Source organism: Haliotis asinina, chromosome 16, assembly GCF_037392515.1.
Source record: "Haliotis asinina isolate JCU_RB_2024 chromosome 16, JCU_Hal_asi_v2, whole genome shotgun sequence".
In the NCBI taxonomy this organism is placed as follows: Eukaryota; Metazoa; Mollusca; class Gastropoda; order Lepetellida; family Haliotidae; genus Haliotis; species Haliotis asinina.
Window position 1 is genome coordinate 26,409,724 of NC_090295.1, and position 23,270 is coordinate 26,432,993.

The window sequence follows — 23,270 nt, forward strand, 5'->3', positions numbered from 1 at the left end:
GTAAAATATATAGCGTATGTAAACATACGCAACTTCGACTGTTGCCTGTTCCCATGCACAGGCAACAAAAAGCATTGTTTACCGTGCGCAAGCGAGGCAATTGACCAGTCTAATTGGCAACTTCCCATCTCGTGATATTTACGTCAATAAATGACCGATAACGGTCGCTTTTGCATGACGTACTGGTTTCCAGCAGCACATGACAACATTATCCTGCGAGGCTGATGCAAATGAGTGTTTTGCAGTTTTTGTCGTTTGCAATCTAACCGCGCACAACAACACATCGCTGTGCTATATTTATCCAGAAGTCACTGCTACTTACGACAGCGCCCGGCGTTCGTGTTACAAACCGTTTGTATGGAGCGAAGCCTTTAATGCTGTGTGACGAGCTTTCTATTTAGGTCAAACTGACCGCATTTAACCGACCGTGACGCACGGAGTTCATCAGTGTAGTGGAGAGAGGTTCGATGTGTTGACGTGTTGAACGCTGACGCAATACAGATCGACAAAGTTAGCGATTACAAAGTGAAGTACTGTCATCCTTATCTCATCTGATACAAGCTATAGTCAATGAGAACACACGGGACAAACCAGTCCACTGGGCGATTGATCGGGACACCGAGCCAGCTGGAGAGCCTTGTTTACAGTGGGAATTTTATCAGTTACGCGGCGTTTTCACTGCTTGAACTGCCGTGGACTGAAGATAGATAGTCAGAAAGGGCCACGTTCATCAGAAGTTAATTTCATTAGAATTGTCATTCCTCGTTAAAGGAACTGACAGACGTAGACGACGAGCCAGGATCGTCATCCAGCAATGGCCGAAACGATTCTACAAACCCGAGCTAAGGTACGATTCGATGATTTCTGTTGTTTGTTCTTAAAAACGTTATTGTTCTGCATTACACTTGATAAAAATTTTCATCCAAAATCTCAACCGTGTCTTTGCACTTACCTACAACGACGTTTAACAGAATTATTCATTAGAATTTTAAAGTGAAGAAGATTGATCTGGCAGAGAACACCACACATCAATTACTGACGTTCGTCATGACTGATTGGAGACTCACATCTGTGCTATTTCGTTACACAGAAAATCGATCGTTAAACTATGTTTACCTCGTGACTTAGCAAACAGTAAAGTCTAAAAAGAATGCTAACATTGAATCCAGCATTCGCACGTTACTCAGTATAGACTTTTATGTTGTCTGCAGTATTCTTATCACATATTGTCAGGGCAATGCAAATTGTTAGCAATACAGTGCCCAGTTCATGAATTCATATGACGAATACACAATATAAATAAGTGCAATGTGTATCACATTGTGTATGATGGACCTATATACGCACTTGTAGTTTTGGCCATATTCGCAACGTTGCCATATGCAATAATGCATGGTACCACGGTTTCCAGCACCTTTTACACAAAGTAGGCGGTGCCCATCAGAGTGCTAATTTCGATCATTACTGGTGTTATGATAAACGTATGTCGTGTTTCCAGAAGTTATAACAGCATATCGTGCCTCTTTGTGCGTGGAATGTCTATGTACAGTTGGCGGTCACCGAGGTGGTACTTTAGAGGAAACTCGTCGAAGTGTATTTAGGTGTAAAATATACTCAGTGACTTAAGCATGCTAAGATGTTTTCAAGGTTTTTGACATACTGAGTTTAAAGGCAGTTACTTGCATAGACTTACCTTCGTTCTATGAACCTGCTAAACCTTTTTGCTCATCACAAAATGTAATTTACCGTAGATATAAAGGGTATTAACGCATTGTAATATATAACATACTGGGCCGAGTACACATTACACATTCACGTCATGCATGGCCATTGTCTTGTTCTCGAGGACACATAACGCCTATACCCATCTCGTTATGTAAGTTAGAAACGCTTGTTTGTTGATGTGACCGTAACAAAGCGTAGGTGTTCGTCGTATTACCGGATGATCGGGATTATGGATTATTTTGAACAAGAAATTAATTGTGTAGTCTTATGTAAATTGTCAATACAAGATACAGTTGTTTTCAACAAATCGAAATATGCAAGTAATTCATGTTCGTAATGCGAAAATGTGAATTGCAACCCCGTTACGAAACGTCAGATTGCATACCTGATTACTATAATACCAGTGCCCCGTTCATCAAAGCGATCGTAGCTGCGCGACCTTCGTAAATTTGTTTTAATGTCTGGGAGTTACGAACACTCTCCTACTCCGGAAATGGTCAGCACATGTTATACGCATATTTTGTGTCGAACCCAGGTCTTCGGCGTAACAAGCGAACGCTTTATCCATTAGTCCACCTTACAACCCCAAGATGGTGTATGACAACCATAGATTGCTTACTAACATATTTCAGTCCTATGTTGATTTTGCAGGTGTACGTGACACGCACGGTGCCCCAGCGAGGTCTTGATATTCTGCTTCAGGGCTGTAACGTGTCCATGTGGAATAGCGAGGAACGTGTTCCCAGAGGGGAGCTCCTGCACAGCGTCTCGGGCGTGGACGGCATTCTGTGCATGCGCAGTGATCAGATAGACCGCGAGGTGTTAGACGCAGCAGGTGAGTTATTGTCCTTTGGGCCAAGTTCATCATCATTCATTCACTGAAAAACAAACGCTATTCAGAGCTTCAGTGGTTGGGGCATTTTTTGTCTGTCGGTTTTCTTTATAATAACTGTCAGTGATTTAGCTTTGGACGGTTTTATCCGCAACCTAAACACACCTTTCTCCAATGTTTCGGGGCGATGGTTAAAGCGTTCACTCGTGACGCCGAGGACGGGTTCGATGGGTACAGTGTGTGAAGCCCATTTCTTGTATTCCCCGCCGTGATGTTGCTGGAATACTGCTAAAAGCGTAGTAAATCTCCTAATTTCCCGTAGGACTGGGGCGGATACCCGGGTACTCGAATCAGTCATAATTCAAGGAATCACGTACCCCTCAAAGGGAGAGAACTCTGTAACGACAAGGGTACGTAACTCTGAAAACAAAATGGACGAAGTTAAGTGTTTCATCACATTTTGAGCTTGATGCAAATGGCAAGAGTACCAAATGCCGACTCTGTGTTACCATGCTATGTATTGCTGAAGCAGTGCAACTTCAGAGCACAAACATCTTCCACCAAAACACACCGTAAAACATAAACCTGTTCATTATATTCTGTAACTGTTCATTGCTTATTACCTTAGTTCCTTAAAAGGTTTAAGATAACACTGAATTTTGTCTTTAGTTTGTATCGTTTTTTTTTCAATTTCATGAGACACAGTCTTTACTTTTCGTCAATGGAGAATACATTCACTATTAAAGAGATTTCAATTAAATGACTCTAATGCTGTCGGGAATATAAATTCAAACTAACGAATAAACAATAACACGAACGTTTACTGAAAAAGCACATTCCAATTTGCAAATACAATGGTCGACTGGTTATCATTATAGTAAAAAGAAAGAATGATCATAAATAGAAGCACAACTCCTCCAACTCATTATACCATTCAGTTACTACACGTTATAGTTTACTAAATGATAATCAGCATAGAATTATTTCTTTGAAGATTCCCAGTATTCACTTTGATACAGATTTAGAATTATATTGAAACAACAGTTTCTTTTGTCATTTAAACGTGAACATATAGCATTTAGATCAGTGCTTTATCCATAGCACCAAACAAAAGCATTTTTATGCTTTGTTTAAAGATCATTCTGGACGTATGAAAATTAAATCACTATAAATATTTCATATTCAGTTAATATGTTGTTCATGGCTCTGTATTAGTCTGTACTTAGACTAACAGCTTGTCTCTGAAATGAACATATTTTACTGAAAAAACGTTCAAAGTGAAAAAACAATATAATGAAATGGAGCCCTGAGTCTTTCTTCATTTTCAGAAGCTGTGGAAATCTAGACTTGCCACATTTTCTAGACTTGCGTGGGCTTTCATGGATATTTATACTTCAGGGTCTGTACGACAGACTAGTCTGTACTCCGCAAGGTTAAATGAAATTTGTGAAATGTTTCTCGCGCATCGGCGCTTCTCTTTATTTGTGAGCGTAATATTTTCCAGTTTAAAGAAATAATTTTCGACACCACGGCGTCACGATCGTCCATTTGTGCACTATGAGAACGAGTGTTACTGAATTCATTAACACCTGCCAAACTTGATAGGCTGTATTCCTGAGAGAAAAAAATAATAATGTGTTCCTCCCTCATGACATTTTGTTTTCTATGAAACACATTTTTCTCTGTCAAAATGTATTTAAAAAGTCCTACCGCCCCCATCACGTGCCCGAGAAGCATTTTACATTTTTTATGCAGCCTAATGCATAATAGGCAAGCTGTAATGCAACTGAGTTGAGCACACGGCAAAATAACCAGTCTTCTCTGATGCGAGCGAAGCATTTTGTTATGTTGCTCAATTCAGTTGCGTTACAAAATTGCCTGTATAGCGCATGGAATTCTCCAGTCATTAAATACATCAAGCAAATTGTATTCCATTAAATTTACACAATGTCTACCTGTAAAACATCAGAGGTTCAGCTAGAGCAGTTAAAGTATGAGTAGTTGTTTACAAGTTGAATAACTTGTCTTTTTCATTCACATATTTACATCTTTGCTATTGTCGGCCCGGACTAATGGAGGTTGTTACTAAGGACTAATTTATCGGAGTGAGTAGTCAGTTCTCAGTAACAACGGGAACGAACATTTCAGTGTTTTAATGAGGAATGTAAGTGACGATGTTACTGTTTTTCATCAGTTAACAGGTGTAAATTAAATAGCCTAAGACCAGTTTCAGTGTCTCATTGCCATCCTTGCAAGTTTTCTTCAATAATTTCTGTCAAATTGTGATTGAATAATGAGACTGTTGATAGAAACGCTGTATTCCTTACTGTCCCGGGTACTCGATTCGTATTCGGGTAATTACATGCGGATACGCGATTCCTTTTTTTCCTACCCGTCCCAGCCCTACTTCCCAGACTTGCGCCCAACAGCTGTTCAGCTGGATCGTGAGTGCAACATTAAGACTGGACAGTATTATGCTTCTTAGTCGTTCTGCTATTACCTATTCGGTTTCACGTGTGTACGAACTCTCATTTTCGGATCTCTTCCTGCATTGTATTGAGACGCCCCAATAAATTAAACCTGTTGAAAACCTCACTCACATGCGACTTGATGGTGACTGACTATTTATGAGCTCTTTTCGATGATGTAGATTAACTGACTCGCAAAACAAGGGTTCACATCCCCGAGCTCAAGTGTATGCATCTCTGAACATGGCGTTGCATGGTTGATGGGGTAACATAGTGGTTAAAGCGTTGGTTCGTGACACTGAAGACCTGAGTTCCATTCCCGTAACGGCTACAATGTGTGAAAACCGTTCCCCTCATTCGCCTCTTACGACAAGCACAGTGCTCGCCTTTTATGGCAAGCATGGGTTGCTGGAGGCCTATTCTACCCCGGACCGGCACAGGTCATTTCGATTGTAATGTCGGTACACTGGCAAACTGTAGCGCAAATGGGTTCCGCAGCATAGAGAAAATGACCGGTTTTCTTACATGCGAGCGAAGCGAGCAAAGGTTGGTAACGTACTTTCCTCGCTTCGGTTCGAAAAATATTTTTGTGTCAAAATAAAATATCGCCATCATCAAGGGCATACACCCAGTTCTTTAATGGGTTGTGCTTTCACATTTCCAACCCCATGTTGAACAATTACTCACGCTAAATATGTTTTATTCAACACGCAGTATATCAGATCGTCCTTCGCCTCAATTCCCCTTTCCATCTTCCGGTTCAACGGAGTGAAGGAACAGGAGGGTATTATTCCAAATAGAAAACTTACAGTCACCTCCCCTGCTTCATTCGTCCATTTTTTGGCAAGCATGGGTTGCTGAAGGCCTATTCAACCACGTGATCTTCACGGGTTACAGATAAAACAAATAAACTCCAACAGGTTCATGGTGAAATTAAACAATATGGTATTTCTTCTTACTTTCTGCTTATTCTTGTTCCGTCACTTCGTTCAACCGGAAGCTTGCAGGGGTAATGGACGATCTGAATACCACGAGTGGCGCTTAAAATGTTGAATGAAACACATTTCACGTGAGTAATTATTAAACATGGGGCAGGAAATCTGAGAGCTTAAACAATTGAGGAAATGGGAGTGTATCTTTGATGATGGCGATTTTTTATTTTGACATGAAAAGTATTTTTTGATCCGAAGCGAGGGAAGTACGTTGCTAACCTTTGAGGGCTTCGCTCGCATAAAAGTAGACTTGTCCTATTCTCTATGCTGCGCAACCCCACGTACGCTATGGTTTGCCTGTGGTCGGTACGATACAAGGATGTAAATCTTGCATGGGAAGATTGAAACAATGTGTGAAGCCCATTTCTGGTATCCCCTTCGTGATATTGCTGGAATGTTGCTAAAAGGGATTGCTGGAATATTGCCAAAAGCTGTGTAAAATTATGTTCATTCACTTACATCGTCTTGCTTCGCTCTATCCTGCCCCACCTGTGTTCCTAGATGTCACTGAAAAAGTTTTTCATACCTTACACTGAAAAACGTTGGTAATTCTTTTGGAATGAGTGATGCACACAAATGTCATGTGTGTACCTATTACGGTAATTAAGTGTAATATACAATGTATGTGACTTGCCAGGGTTTCATGAGCAAAGTACAGTATGTAATTACTCACCACGGTAGGAGTTCAGTTTGTTCTATGTCTATTCAGATATAGAAAGGGTCACGTGTTTTTGGCATGTGGTTATGAAAAAAAATGTTGATACGGGTAGCCGTTATTCTTCTGCACCAACACTGGTTTGCTCCCAACGTTGTACTCCGTTTTGGTTCAAATGAAAACGACAAATGGTTTTAAAAAAACTCGAAATTTCGAAATTGAGATAAGTGCACAAAACATAAAAAAGACACATGGTCCTGAAACCTCTGTACCCAGCAGATCTGAAATCTGACGTTTTTATGATCCGGAAAATGTTTAAGAAACCATCATGTAGTATTGTGCTATTTTCATGCTTCACACTTGGGAGTGACAAACGGCTGATGGAACTGCGCCTGACCAGCTGGGGTCATTTCACCTGGCTGTGCAGAGTCGCACCTGCAGGTGTGCTGGTGCTGTTCTTCACCGTTAGTTGAAGGTCGGGTTCGATTCCGAACACGGATTAAATCTGTCGTCCAGCTGTCAATCAAGGAACGGTGGGGTAGTCTAGTGGTTAATTCATTCATCACTCTGAACACCTGGATGCGATTCCCCATATGGGTATAATGTGTTAAGCTGGCCTATGGCTGGAATATTGCTAAAAGCGGCGTAAAACCATGCTCACTCACTCTCGTGACAGTTTTGGATTTAAGTCGGTGGTTCGATCACCGTCCCACGTAAAAGGATGGTGCCTGTTGTTGCGGTGCCTGGCGCTCGTCAGGATGGGGATATAACCAGGGCTAGTTAGCTACGGCTCAGTACATTTTGTCTTAGTGGGGTATACGTGTATCTCAGAGTAGAAGCAGTATAGGAGCATGTCAATCCAACAGCAACGCACGTCCACACACACACGTCCCTTCCACATATATGCAATCATATTGTAGGCGACGGTAAACCCAGTTCCGACTCACCTTCGTGAACACGTGGACAACATGGAGCCACCTACCCATAGTCAACCTTGACCGTATAATCCGACTGCCAAACGACCCTCACCATGGAGACTGTCGGGTCAGTGCAACCAATACGAACTTCCAAGAGAATGTTGTTCTTGTGTAGTCATTATAGTGTATCTGTCCTGTTTGTTTCTGGGCGACCAAAGCGCGTGTCTCATGATCAGTAACGTGTCAAATGTAAAGAAGCCGTGGGACAACGATATATCATGTATTTGGAGGCTGCACGTTTTGTTTTCAAGGAACTGGAAGCTTTATGTCGCCCTGCACGCATGCCAAGGATTATGTGCAAGTCACTGTACGTTAGATGCACAACTTCGCTGTCTGGGTAGCCACGTCGATAACACGTTCGCGCGTCTTACCGAAGACCCAGTTCGACTCCTCACGTGGATACAACGCGTGACCCCCGTCATTGCCACCCTAGCCATTGTGACCCTGCCCAAGAATGGCCTCTGAATGCGCAGTGAACTCTCGGGAATGCACGGAGACTCTAACATGGGGAGCAGTCACTCCTCGAAAAGCCCATAACCGTATCTCGCGGGTCGTTACGTAACCAGTGTAGCCAATATGGCGGCAGCGCAGAATTTTGGATTGAGCCTGGTTTATCTTCAAAAGCTGATTAAATTCTTTGAGTGTTGCTATAAAAGGCGATGATGCTTGTCGTAAGTGGCGACTAACGGGATCGGGTGGTCAGGCTCGCTGACTTGGTTGACACATGTCATCGGTTCCCAATTGCGCAGATCGATGCTCATGTTATTGATCGTTGGATTGTCTGGTCAAGATTCGATTATTTGTAGACCACCACCATATAACTGGAATATTGCTGAGTGCGGCATAAAACTACACTCACAGAAGAGATATTCACTCAGACTAAATATTGTTGTGTGTGTATAACACCCTGTCGTTACCCTGTTATAAAATCATGAACACACCGTCACACATAAACGCAGCCGAAGTTGCGCTGGAAATGAACCAAGTCACTGTCTGCGTTGGAGCATGACGAGGCACGCGTTAATTAGTACAAGTGGTAAAGAAAGGAAGCGAGTGAACTATCCCTGTTGTTGATTATCCCAGGACAAGGTCATAATTTATAACATTCCAATCATCTTTCAAGAACGTAGCATCCTGGGTAATTGTTGTGGTTCTAGCGAAGAGTGGAGACAAAGTATGTAATGAGAATCCCACAGTTTGTTATTCAGTGTAGTAGTTCCGTTATGTGTGGAGGAGGCCGGATTCTGGCAACCGCCTTACATGCCATTCTGACAGTCAAGCAAAAGAATGGCTAAGTCACTTTGCTATAGACTCCTGCTTCAGGGTCGTCCTGACCCAGGTCTCCCTTGACGCTGTCTGAAGAAATACTAACGTTGAATATACCACAGGCAAACTGTAGCGCAAGTGGGGTTGCGCATCGTAGAGAATATGACCAGTCTTCATGTATGCGAGCGAAGCGAGCAAAGGTTGGCAACACACTTCCCTCGCTTTGGTTCAAAAAGTATTTTTAGTGTCAAAATAAAATATCGCCACCATCAAAGGTACACTCTAAATTCCAGACTATTTTGTGATCTCAGATTTCCAACGCCCTATTTATTAATTACTCACGTGAAATATGTTTTATTCAACATTTTAAGCGCCACTCGTGGTACATCAGACCGTTCTTCGCCTCCATTACCCCTGCCAGCTTCCGGTTCAAAGCAGTGAAGGAACAAGTTATTATTCCGTATGGAATACATAAAGAGTTACCTCCCATGCTTCATGCGCCCACTACGCCAGAATTGTGTTTATTGTAGAATAAATGTTACAAAAGATCTAACAACAACGCCGACAAATACATTACAACAGAATCATGATAACAGGCAATATGGTATATCTTCATAATTTCTGCTTATTCTTGTTCCTTCACTCCGTTGAGTCGGAAGCTGGCAGGGGTAATGGAGGCGAAGAACGAACTGAATACCACTAGTGGCGCTTAAATGTTGAATAAAACATATGTCACTTGAGGCGACTCTTCTAAACAATCGTTTTCAAAATATTCCATACTTTTTCAATGTACTGCTTACGTATTAACAGATGTATTGTAAAACAAATTCGTAACGTTGAAAAAGTTATTGTCAAGAGTTCAATAAATGATAAAAATCAGTGAATATGGGCGAATTCTCGACCAAAACGCAATATTTGAAGTCCTTCTCAGGGGTACCCCTGTATTACTTGCTATTGACTAGGGTGGTGTAATACAACATTCAGCCACTATCATTACTGAAAATGGCGAAATGGCGAAATTCAGTGTATCCGTATATAGAAACACATGCTTGTACACACCATATACACGCGTACTCAGAGTTGAGTTGTCAGCACCTTGTTGCTGGAATCTGTTTATCCAACTCTCGTCACGTATGTTTGATCACCACATATAGAGCCTATCCCCGATCGTCGTTTTTGCCTAGTCATTGCTTATGAAGGGATATCAGTTTTGCGCTGTCATTATGACATCCTAACTTTCAACGCGAAACGACTGTAGATCATCTCGCAGTCATCCAGAGAGGGAGGAAAACAACATATGCTGACCTTTGTAGCGTACACACATTTCCCACGGTATGTAAGTCTTATGTGGACGCCTATCTAAGACGTTCTCCCGTCACATTTAAGACCATGCAGGGATATATATTCCCTTGCTTGAGTAAAACGACGTCGGGGTAGCACGTAGGTTAAGACTTTCGCTTGTCACGCAGATGACACGGGTTTAATCCCCCGCATGAGTAAAACATGTAAGAACACATTTCTGATAATGTTACAACATAACATGAAAAACAACACCGTTCTGTGAGATTGAATCTAGACCAGACTGTACAGTAATCCGATCCATGTCCTTATTTAACTAGGGGTGACAATCCAAGGGGATTATTGCGATAACTAACTGCAACATAATACTGCGATAGCGATAGTCTGTGGCGATTAACTATTGCAGTAGTTTTTTTTTTTTTTTCCTGGCTGTATCTCATTTGAAGTCATTTCCCAAATAAATGTTTCGTACAACGAAATAAAAACAAGCTGAAGTAGTTTCAGCCTCTTTTGACAACTGACAAGAAACTTGAACTTAAATGCCTTTGAAGAATTTCAGCTTGAATCCAGATCAAACAAACGGTTAACCTGAGTAAACATGAACTCAACGAAGCTGCAGGTCTGCACCCAAACATCCTTTATTTGAGGTCTGCATTTAACAACGGAAGTCAATTACTAAACTGTCGATAGTCATACTATCGATGCATCGATAGTTTTCGTTTTTACAATCGATTAATTGCAATGCATCAGTAGTCCGATGCATCGTTACAGCCCTGGAGAATTAACCTAAGTTGTCGAGCCTGATGGAGATTTAGTCGCCTTTTGTATTGAGGATGTGATGATCAGACAGGACTCCCCAAGTGGGACATGGTCTGGCGACTGAGTCAGATAGGAATGTTTCTTTAGTATGACTTGAATACACCCTGTGCATGTTTGTGTTGAATATGCAATATTTACATGATGAAGATAGTTTACGAAAAGTGCAGCCTGACCTAAATTCTCCCTCTTACAGTCACAGGTTCGAAATGCCTTATCTGACAACAGCCCCCGTAGTAATAAAATGCCCCTGTTGTTAAAAGCCCCGCAAAATCTTATAAGCAACAATTGTGTATACGCAGTTATGCATGACAGTCAGTCGTACGTGGAAGGTTTTAGCCAGCTTCTTGCAACGTGTTTGTGTTTGGTTGTCCCTGTGCCGATAGTGGGAAAAACTCATGTGCCGTCGCTACAGGTGGACGAACATCCAATAGCTCCCAGGCGTTTTGTTGTTCTCATTTCTCTTTAAATAGGAAAAGGTTTTCATAACCATTCAACGATCGGAATATAAATGTGGGTGTTTTTATTTTTATTTATTGTATTTATTATTTTGTTTGCCACGCCCCAGAATAGGGACGACAAAGGTTTACGTTTTACAGCAAAAACTAAACAAGAATGCATGTTTATGTTTTGTCTGATCCACATAAACACCATTCTCTTCCCACAGAGGTTACTTGTCATATCTTCCTACCTCGTAGGAAGATATGACAAGTAAACACAGTGGGAAGAGAATGCATAAACACATCCCCGCATCCTCGTTCATCCTCGAACGGGAACAGTTCAGAAATTGTTTGGAAACAATCTCAATATATCCTCATTTCACCCTTTTATGCGAAGGTATGATAAGGCCCTCAGAAACGACCTGAAATAATTTCCACAAGCGCCTGTTAATATTCATTTGCGAGTGAAGAAAATCAGATGTGCCGCACCTATCGGTCCAAGAATTATGAAACGTGGGTGATTGATTGATTAAGAGGTTGATCCAACGCGAGCTGCAGTAGAAGCTTTGTAAGATTATCATACTGAGTTACCGGAGTGAAAGATTGGACGGAAATGAAATTTACAGGTGCACCCCGATTTTGATTCTGATTCTGATAGCGCAATACCCGTTGTCGCAGGCATCCAAACATCGTCTTAGTATGACTGGAATAATGTATAAAGAAAGCCTCACTCGTTTACAACTACCACCAAGGAGGCGGTGAGTTAACTTTGTGGTTCAAGTGTTAACTCCTCTTGCCAATGGCCTGGATTTGATTTCATAAAAGGGCGGTATATCAGACAGGTAGACAAAGTATGTAGTATGATGGTTGAGTGGGTTAGTTCCTTCACTTAGTGCTCTGACGATGTGGTGCCACTCTCTCAGAACGTGCGCTCGAATCCCGAATGAGACCCAAGAAGTACTTGAATGTTTGCTTTACTAAGAACATGTAATTCCAGATCTTTTTGAGCTCTGCAAGCAAATAATCCCACTGCAACTTTAACGGGCTCCTGGTCTTAGGTTGGTAACAATTTTCGCTTGTCGTCCATAGGACTTTACAGTTGGCATGCTAGTAATGTATAGCGGTGTGATGTGGGATACATGTTTGTAGCATGTCTGTTACATATAAGACACAAACGTGGTCGTGGGAACGACACAGATGCTACATTGATGTCGACAGCTGCGGCCAGTGACACCGTCGAATATATGTCGAACGCCGCATACCTCAAGGGCACAGGACTGAACCCAAACAACACACGTCACACGTTCGTGATATCATTGACCACCAGACTCGAACGCGTATCCGTTAGGGCATGTTGGGCGTGATAGGTGGTATATATGACATTACAAACCGCGTTATCGCGTTTGGACTTTTGTCTATGAAAGTGGACAGTGACCGGCGCTTTGCAATAGAACCAGTTAATGTTATCAAGTCTAGATAGTAATGTGCCCGGGTTTCCTATCACAAGTCGTAGTAGGTAGAGCGATGGCCTGCTGTGAACTTAAAATGACGAGGAATCTGTAAAAGAACAATACGGATTGCCTAACGTTCGAAAGTGTAGACATGCTTCTTGTTGCTAATATTGACGCTTCAGAACCCGGTAGTCTTGGATTGGAATCCAGATTTATCTTGTTCATGTCAACGTGAATTGATATCAGTAACAACCACCATTTCTTAAATTGCCTTTCCCAGTGACGGGTATAAGAATAGCCACGATCAGACATTGTTTGGCACCTTTATTCACTGCCATGACATTTAATAAACGCTTCTTCTCGATTTTACGGTAATTTGAAATTCATTTACTAATCCTCATACTGCTCAGGAAATGGCCTTCATGTCCAAACGTTGTCGACGTCATTTGAATGACATTTCTTGCAGTATATAACGTTAAATGGTACCTGGTGTTGCCGTGTCTGGCCTGCTGCCTGCTAATTACATCGTGGGCTTATAGCTTTATTTCACAGCAAGCCCTGTGGACCAGTACATTTTCCACGGGTATACATTTGACCGTGTCATTGACTACGGGATATATTTCGAAAATAATTTATAACTGTTGAAGCTAGACGCATCAGTTCAGTAATTGCATAATTTAACATATTATATCAGTTTCCTATTTTTCACCACACAGGACTGGTTACAAGTCAGCAGGGCTAGCAATATTTTTAGGTTATCCTTGTTTTTTAGGAGTTAAGGTCTAAGTGACACTTCAAAATATGTTTTGTGTTTGAACAACTGCAGTGCAAGATATCAAGAGAATTTTAGAGTAATGTTTTTGTTGACATTTAACTTCATCTTGAACTACGATCTTCACTTTCTATTTAAGTTTAGATTTAATAACATGCGGCGGGGGATTAAAATATGTCGCTGGGGGGATATGTCATCTTCTGATGACATGTTTTCTATTATCAAATGTATAATACATATTCAATCAGTTACCATGGAAATAACATGGTTTTGTTTTTAGTTTTTATTTGATTTTATTTCGTTTGATATCTGGCACAGTACATCAACACGGTTTAATACATATTGGCATGTGGTCGTGAGTGTTATTGCTGGAATGTTGCTAAAGGCAGCGTAAATCGAACTCATTCACTGTCCAGAGTTTCGTCCACCTCACTTATTGCGGGTGCGAAGAAAAACTTGTGAGAAAGTGGTTGGAAAGTGGCGACATCTGTTGGTTTGTTTCAGCGACGGATCAGTGTCCATCCTCATCAAGTGAGTCAGTGAGTTTAGTTTTACGTTGCTTTCCGCAATCTTCCAGTAGTATCACGGAATAGTATCTCGAATCTCTCATTAAATAATATAGTTGCACGTTAAAAGAGGTGGGAACAATATGAGAGTCCATCACTCGGAGACTCTCTCCACTATTCGGTAGCGGTCTGTAGCCCGAGATTTGTTTACTTCCGGGCATATGTCCCGACTGCGTGCGAGAATGGAGGGAGAAATTATTCAAAGCTTCAAGTGGGAGTCAGAAGAGCCGAGACGGGCCGCCATCTTGTTTCGACTTACTTTCCTTATTTCTTATTCATATCTTATATATGGCCACGGCTATATGCTTACACTGGATAGACGTTGATGAACCTTTGTTATTTACGATAATACATTAGAAAACTTTCAGTTTGTGTATTCGTTCACCAGGGCCATCTCTGCGAGCTGTTGCCACCATGTCCACAATGACAGATCACATTGACGTGAAGGAATGCAACAGACGTGACATCCGAGTTCTAGCTAGTCCCAACCAATCAACAGTGGGCTTAGCTGACCTCACTCTAGCACTAATCCTTTTGGCTTGGAAGACATCCAATGAAGGTAAGACAAGAGCATAATCTTATCTCAGCGTTCTCTGAACAGGTACTTTACTGCCTCGTCAGTCATGGGGACAGGGCAGTGGTCGCCATTCAGAGTTGCAGCCATTAGAAACCTATTATCACGGGTTCGAACCCAATATTCTCCTTAATTAAATAGGGTAATTTTCAGATACGCTTTCCAAAGCCGAAATGGTTTCGGCCTCATGTCTTCAGCAGATGCCAGTAAAAACTAATGCTTAACTCATGCTTACTGAAAAGTGAATTACGAAGGCACCAAGCATTAACTTTGAGACAACTGTAAGTTGGACACAACGGTGGTCGATTCATTGGTGCCTGGTCCATTGTCCATGGAGCGAAGGGCAGCCCAACCGGTCGAAAATTTAAAAGGTGGTTGGTAGCCAAGTGGTTAAGATAACATAACATATAATTTTATTATCCCGGAGGAAAATCCTTTTTAATCCAAAGAGGCCTCATAATGAATATACATGTATACAGAATTAAGAAAAAATAGACAGAATAATTAAATGACTATTTCAAAACACTTGATGAATTAATTATACGAATCCTACATGGTGTAAAGGACTGTCGAGCTTTGTTTTAAGTGAAGATAATCGAAAACGGCGTCCAGATGGAAGTGTTACTTTGAATAATTTGCCGTGAAAAAAGGTTTAAGAAATCCCCTCAGAACCAGCAAAATATAACACTATGAAGTCTGAAATTTTCAGTGATATGTGTTAAGCAAATACAAAGGCAAGATACAACAGATTCACAATAGAGGTTTCATGTACAGTGCAACTGAGTCAGCTCAAAAGTAATAGGTCACAAATATAATGCCAACTCACCGAAGACTTGGTGTGAGAGTGACAAGCAGTTTTACTGAATGTAACACAGTGAGTGGTCAGACAGCGGTTATGTAGGTCAAGCATTGACGGAGGCAGACAAATTTATGTACTCCAGTTAATCTCTGTGTGTCCGTCGTCAGCATGATAATCACCCGTTGTATACACATTCACCGATTCCTGAATGTTCCAGCAATGCATGGAACCTTCGCCATGTTTCTCGATCATGAAACGCTACCTTAAGGGCCTTCCACCAAAATACTAATATCCCTGGACATTTATGATACAAAATGTGACCCATAATAACTGATACTCAAAACTTTAAACATTAAGACCCAAATAGTAATTATCACTGAGTTATTAATGAAAATGAAGGGAATATACTCGAAAGACACGCCAGTATTGTTGTTGGCATAATTAGCAATTTTGAAAAGGCTTATATCTCTCTCTTGGCAGATACATGAGACAGATCTTAAAGTGGTGCCCTTTGTTGTTTACAGATATATGGCATTTATATTTTTCATGAATTCCATGGAAACAATTCACACTTAGTCTAAAAGAACATTTAGTAACAGTCCGATGATTTGTCCTTTCAAATATGTGGGGGCCGGGGGGTATGTCATCTTGTGATGACTCTTGTTTTTGTTGCGAGCAGACAGACAACCATACCAACATGAGAAAAAAAACGTAGGTCACCGCACTTTGTATAAAGGTTTGATGAAAAAAACTGTCGTTGTGGGTTTGTTAATGCAGAGGTTTTTTATGCGGCGAAGAAAATAAAGTCACATTTGGACTTTTTTTCATAAATGTGATCGATGTGTTTTGAAAACGAATGATTGGAATTTAAAATAACACCGAGTTATTTGTAATGGGCCATGCTCCCTTTTTCTACGAAAATCAATAGCCGTTTCCTTAGTTTTCTTTACATCTTTACATCTATCAAGATAGATATTTTTCAGCGCCATGACGATAATTGTGATCAGAGTCAGAAATTAGGCCAATAACAGCGGCGCCATCTGCAAATTTCACAGTAGACACGTCATTTAATAAAAAGTAACCGTCATTGGTATACAAAGTGAAGAGTAAGAATGAAAGCCCTGTTGATCTCCAGTAAAGGCTGAGAGAAAAGAAGACTGACAGCCAATGACAATGACACACTGAGGTCTGTACAATGAACTCTTTAACCCATTTGATAATGCTGCTATTAACGTCTAGATTAAACATTTACTCATCATAAGGTGTGGTTGAATGGCATTTAAGGCGGAAGAAAATTCAATGAAGAGGAATCTTACATAGCTGTATAAGTCTCCAGAGGAGGGTACATATTTTGTAGGAATGTTGACGTTGCGTCCTCCGTCCCACGTCCTGGCCCATATGCAAACATTTTTGATAATCTGTTCAAAACAATTCATCGCTATCGATATCCAAGCAGCTGGGTGATAGTCATTATTTATGGCGAGATTATGTTGGAAATTTTCCAGAGGGTGGGGATTACAGCTGAACTAATTGACCATTGAAACGTCTTTTGAAATATGACACATAGTTGCTCTTCAAAACAGTACCAGGTAGGTTATCAGGGCCGCAAGATTTGCTTACTTTGCTAAAATCGGCGTAAAACTAAGTTCACTCACTCAGCTAAGTTATTTTGATTAAAGTTACGGTGTTAAAGATGCAATAAGTGATAAGTAGATTTTCAGGGAGGGAAAGGTCTTATTTATATATGCCTGTGTGTCTTTGAAATATGTATTTTTATGTTTTCAGCACCCTACTTGGACAACTGCAATTTGCAAAACGGCACGGTCAGCACCGTGTGCCTCAAGAACCTTTGCAACAAGACATTTGGCATCTATGGCCTGACCATCCTCGGTCACAGCGTGGCACAGCGTCTGAAAGAACTGGGCGTGACCAACATTATTGCAGCGGATTATCTTTACAACAAGCTCACCTGTTCTTCTGACATTGAGATCGTGTCTTGGAAGGAGCTGATCACCCGGTCAGACGTTCTGTGCATATGTGTTCAACATGACAACAACCCGCCAGAAGTGTTCTCTAAGGAAGTGTTCCAGCAAATGAAGAACACAGCCATTATTGTAGATTGCCAGAACGGAAACGCCATGAGTTACGCTGATCTGTACGAGGCGCTCCGTGGAGGGGATATAGCTGCTGCTGGCATTAATGATTGCAACCAGGAACCTGTCCCCTTCAGGTACCCACTAGCAGGGCTCCACAACTGTGTTTTCCTTCCCCAGACGGACGAGAGGTTGTACGACCAGAGGCACAAGTTATCCATGACAGTAGCGACCAGTCTGAAAAATGCTCTGTACGCACAAGACCAGAACAAGGAAGTGTGTTAAAACGTGTGGGGTTTTCATAAGCCAGATCTGAGATGGTGATCTTTGAACGCCTGCTGGCTTCTATTTCCCAGACTACCTTGTGGCGATGTGATTGATGGAAGTAGCTTGTCACAGAAGAAGTCACTCGTAACCAATCGTTCATTCCGGAACAAGCCGAAAGTCGAATCGTGCGATTACGCAAACTTGAAATGGGCGTAGCACGATGAATTTGGGTTCCGGAAAGAGACGTGAGGTTGACGAATTGAAAATTCATTAAGGTAGCACTGTCGGTGGAAGCCAGTATTGCAGTGCAGAGTTGTTAATGTTTATGTTATTCAAGATTACGCATTTGTGAAATGTTCTTTAATGTTGAATTTGTATTCTGTCTGAAATATGAAGCACTAAACTTGGCACCGAGACATACCGCTCAAATGTTTATGATACCAGTGTCAGAAAATATTTCGGACCAAGTGTACATAGTAATACATGGTGGAATAACATGAACATAGTCAATTAGATGTCGAGCAGTATTTGTGAGGGAGGTGTAAATGGTAAAAAGATATATCATGAACATTTGTTCGTATAGGACTGCCATGACCTGCAGACATGCAACTCAACTTTTGATAAGGGTAGTAGTATCAGAAAATATTTCTAATCAGTGGTAGACAATATTGTGTTATGGAATGACATGGATATAATCAATAAAGCATTTAGCAGCATATGGCAGGTAGTAAACACTTGTATCGCACTACCATAACATGCACTGACGGGTGAAGGTCAGACCATTGCCACATCAAAGGTTATTATCGTAGATTACTATGCATGCTTCTCACTGGCCATTGTCGTTGTTGTCCACTGTGCTTGAAAAGGTGTTCAGGGAATACTGTCTTGTAAACAATTCCTGTAAATGTCTGGGAGATTAAAGACAATGCTGACTACGCACCAAGGAAGTGGTTCTATTTAAACTTGGTGTCGGAATCCAATTTGAAAAAAAATTAGAATCACTGTTTCTTAATTCCAATGACTCACAATATGCTGTATCTATAGACATTAAAGTACCATTTTATAACACTATTTAATAACACTATTGTATAACTGAAAATGTGTTTTAAAGACACATACATTACGAAATTGAATGTTTTAGTATTGTTGGCAACCAAAGTCTGTGACGGGAAGTTAACTCCGCCCCTCAGGAAGAAATTATGTTGTAGATATACCCCCCTCGAGTGTTTTGAAATCATTCTATCTATACGGAATTGTTGACATTCCAGCTTTATGCATTGTAACCTCAGCCAGGGAAGCTTTGACTTAATGTAGTCCCCCTACCTCAAATGTTACCGAATGTTACCCACATCGAGTATCATGCTTCTTTATGGAAATATATTAAGGGAAACAAATAAGGGAACGCCACTTAATCGGTATTCCTGTATTTGTTTTCAGATTGTCACCCACAGTGCTAGACAACGCTTGTACCCTTGTTTGTTTTCCTTGATATTTTACGGTCTTCAGGTGCGAGTTAATCAAATGTTTGATCTGCCGATTTAGCCGCAGGTATAAGCAAGCTATACTCGACATACATCTTACAACGGTTTTGAGCGAACAGCGTTTGATTTGGAATTGCGTGACAAAAACAAGCGATTATGTGCTAACATTAGCCATTATTGATGAACCTTCTCCAGTTGAGTTGGATAATGACTCACAATGTGAACACGGTAAGGGAGGTAAACCACGACAGACGTTTTTGTTCTGGGGTCAGACTGTTTCGAACCTCTGGGTTTGTTTGAAGGTCCAGAACAGACCGACTTCACGTCTTTGGGATATTGCTCATGGGATATTGTGTCTATACAAAACTGACATGCGTTTAAGCGTATGTCAAGTCAAAACGGTGAAAATGTTTGTTTTAATCCTTGTAAAGGTGAATCATGTAGAATTATAGAATGTTTGATGTAGGGACTTGCACAGGCGTTAGAACGCAGCATGCATAATGGACGGAACTCCGTACTTTCGATTCGAGTATTCGTAGTGACGTAAAACAGTAGCGGAATTACTTTGTGGTTTGACCTGAAAGTGCGCAATACTACTCACGATGCACGTAGTTGTATAATTTGTGACTGTCAGGAAACCGAAAAAAGGTTCATATATTGGAAAATGTAAGAACAATATTATCCATTTGATAATAGAATAATAGCTCAGAGCTCCAGATAAGCATTTGGCCATGTGGCGATACCCATAAGTTTAAATCTAAGCGGGTATTTCTATTTTCAAGTGTGAGTATATATACTTTCAGTTGCCCACCATGTTTTGTTTTTTTTAACCCGGATATTGACTTCAAATAAGTATAACAGGTGCTACATTTTTTTATTCAATTATAAAATAAGACAAAAGCCTCCCAACAATGCTATATTATAGCTTATAGCTAATACAGCTTTATCTACTCATACTGTAAAAAGTAAAATGTGCCATAGTCTATGTCATACATTGGTGTAAAACAAGATACCATGATGGATATTAGATTTTGCAACAGCTATGTCTTCAGTGTTTGTGTGGGTTTTTTGCTTTCAAAACCATGTTCCCATCATGTTTCACTTCCATGTCATGTTACACGTTCATTTAGAGTATCAGTGGCAATTCATTCTCACTGTGAAACACATACTTCTAATGAAGTAGTTTTCTGTTTGTAAAAGCTAGACATTTTACTTCCAGCATGTGAAAGCTTTACTTGCTCACTATTTTTTATTTATTTTACTAAAAGAAAACAGTTATTTGGTTGGGCGCTACTTATGGATGGGCCAATCTGTGAAGGGTTAACATACCTCGATTGGTATTCTATATATGTTGCACATTTTATTTGATTTTACGATTTATCAGGCACAATTGTAGACCTTTTATTCTCGAATATTTAGAGATGGAAAAATTGTAATTTCGATTGGCTTGAATTGATGGTTTTGATGTATTGGGTAATTACGCAGTGTTACTTTGTTTTTCTTGCGTATTTCAACTTTTCTGTAGCGTATTTTACGCAAATACGAAGATTATCTGGAGCTCTGAGAGCGGTTAAGGATGCTTGTCTGTCGTTTGGCATTTCTACCTTTTATACGTTTCTATGCAATCCCACGATGTGTTCTGGAGACTCGTATGGACAAAACATCTTTTTAATTGTTCTGTTATTAGTCAAGAAGGATAAGGGGCAATTCCGTTTAAAAAGCAAAGAATTCCATCGTAGAAATGTCATTTGATTAAGCACTGAGATACGAAAAGGGTGTTTGTGGCAATAGCATCGTTTCAAAAATATTATTTGTAGGAAACAGTACCAGAGGTGGACCGTTTGCAACTTTAAAAGGAATATGGAATTCCCTGTTGTGTGTTAACTATTGACTGTTTTATATATGTCGATGCTGCAATGGGGCATTCCAGTTGGAATCCAAGAACGCATTTTTGCTTTTCAGATCCGGCATTTTAAGAAGTTCCATACTTGATAACGTAGCGCTTGTTTGACGCTCTTACATTACATACTGTTATGGCGTTTTTAAGAACTCAGCATCGGAGGGCATGGTTTGTTCATGTAACTCAAATAACCTTCCCTTTAATGCCTGTGTGTGTTCCCGCAAATAAAAACACAAATATGGCAAATGTCATTGGCTTTTTTTCTCTGCAACGTATACCTTTCCTCACTCATGATCAGTTGATGTACGAATGTCTATCACAAGCGAAGATCAGGGTTAGAACTGGTCCTCAGCAACCATTGTCATGAGAAGCGACTAACGGCATCGGGCGGTTAGAGTTGCTACATGATTGACACATGTCAAAGTATCAAGTTGTGTTGATCGTTGCTCAGACTGTTGATCACTGGAGCCAGATTCGATTATTCACAGAACGCCGTCACCTGGTTGGAATATTGGTGAGTGTGGTGTTAAACAGACTTAGTTGTTTGGTCGATCGTGTGTTTAAGCGAAGACTATGAGACGCTGGTCTTCATGTCATGATGCATGTCCATCAACGGTCTGGCCGGTCAATGGCAGGATCAGGGGTGTAATGGATAGAGCGTCTGCGCAGAGGGGCGAAATGGTCGGTGGTTCAACTTCAGATCAGGTTATACCGACGTCGTTGAATGTGGAACTTGTTACCCAGCCAGGCATTCGGCATGGAGGGGATTAAGCACGCAATGTCTTGAGATCGGTATAAATTCCTGGTATCAGTTCCCTCACATGGATACAACGTGTACCCTTCCATGATATTTTGGAATATTGCTTAAAGCGGCGTTAATCTAAACTCTAAGCTTTTTGTTGTTTTGTATTTGACTGCCGCCCAGACGGGCGTAATGTTCCCATGTCGTGATATAACTGGACTATGCCTACAGCATTGCAATACTAAATATTTGCTGTTATGTCATGTCGACAAAAGTCGCCTGCTTTAGGCGACTCTGCTGTTAGGTCGTGTTTCTGTAAGGGGCAACAAGGGTAATGTTCGCTGCCAGGGTATTCCGAAGTACATAGCTTGTGTAGTTCTGATACGGTTTTTCAAATAGCACGCGACTCATTCCATATGGGAAGTCAAAGAGGATGTCTACATTAACCAAAGCCTTAAAATTAAAGCCATCTGAGATAGGAAGTAATGATGTAACGAAATCAAAATATTGACACTATCATTTACTGTTTAGTTACTGCTCAGCGTTTCGGAACGTTATTAAATTAAGATTTATGAAGATTATGTTGAGTTTTAGTTTGCATAAATCAGCTCCCAGACATACTTAAAAATCTTAATTCTTAATTCACTATCTTGAAATCGGTTCGGTTAAAGTCTATCGGAGCACAAGACAGTGATCCTGAAGACATGACGATGCCTGAAATGTTCGTTACTTATATAGTGGTTGGAAAACTATTCAATCATTTTTCCTTCTTAAATAGATGACAGAAAATTTGTCACTTCAGGGCATTTTCATGTGTATCCTCCTTTCCTGCACTTTTTGGGGGACAACGTTGTTAAATTAAGTGTTATGATTCTCTTAGAAAGTACCTATCTTGATAGCTTGTTATATTTTCATACGTTTTCATTTCTAGATGAATTCCCGTTGGTTTGGCAAAATAAATGGTTTTACGCAAATACAGCTTGGTCTATATTTCAAAACAATTCGGAGCTATTTGCACCGTGGCTTCCCTTGCACTTGCACTACCTTTGCTGCACTAGCATCTGCTGTTAAAACTAAATAATAATAAATAATAAGATAAAATAATAAAACCAAATATATTGCTTGAGTTTCTCCGGAAAAACAACTAAAGAAGAC

The 23,270-nt window shown here is 40.6% G+C and overlaps 1 protein-coding gene across 1 annotated transcript; it reads left to right on the forward strand.

Annotated features, from left to right (window-relative positions):
• Nucleotides 1–404: 404 nt before the first annotated feature.
• LOC137268283 (glyoxylate reductase/hydroxypyruvate reductase-like) lies at nt 405–21,619 on the forward strand. Its single transcript, XM_067802827.1, has 4 exons — nt 405–847; nt 2,377–2,560; nt 14,648–14,818; nt 17,418–21,619. Exons 1-4 carry the CDS (start codon nt 815–817, stop codon nt 18,008–18,010), a joined length of 981 nt encoding a protein of 326 aa, XP_067658928.1. The 5' UTR covers nt 405–814; the 3' UTR covers nt 18,011–21,619.
• The last annotated feature ends 1,651 nt before the right edge of the window (nt 21,620–23,270 follow it).

Coding starts and splice junctions, on each gene's coding strand:
- LOC137268283 (XM_067802827.1), top strand. CDS start 815: ATGGCCGAAACGATTCTACAAACCCGAGCTAAG. Junction 2,561..14,647: donor CGAGGTGTTAGACGCAGCAG/GTGAGTTATTGT, acceptor TTCGTTCACCAG/GGCCATCTCTGCGAGCTGTT. Junction 14,819..17,417: donor TTGGAAGACATCCAATGAAG/GTAAGACAAGAG, acceptor TTATGTTTTCAG/CACCCTACTTGGACAACTGC.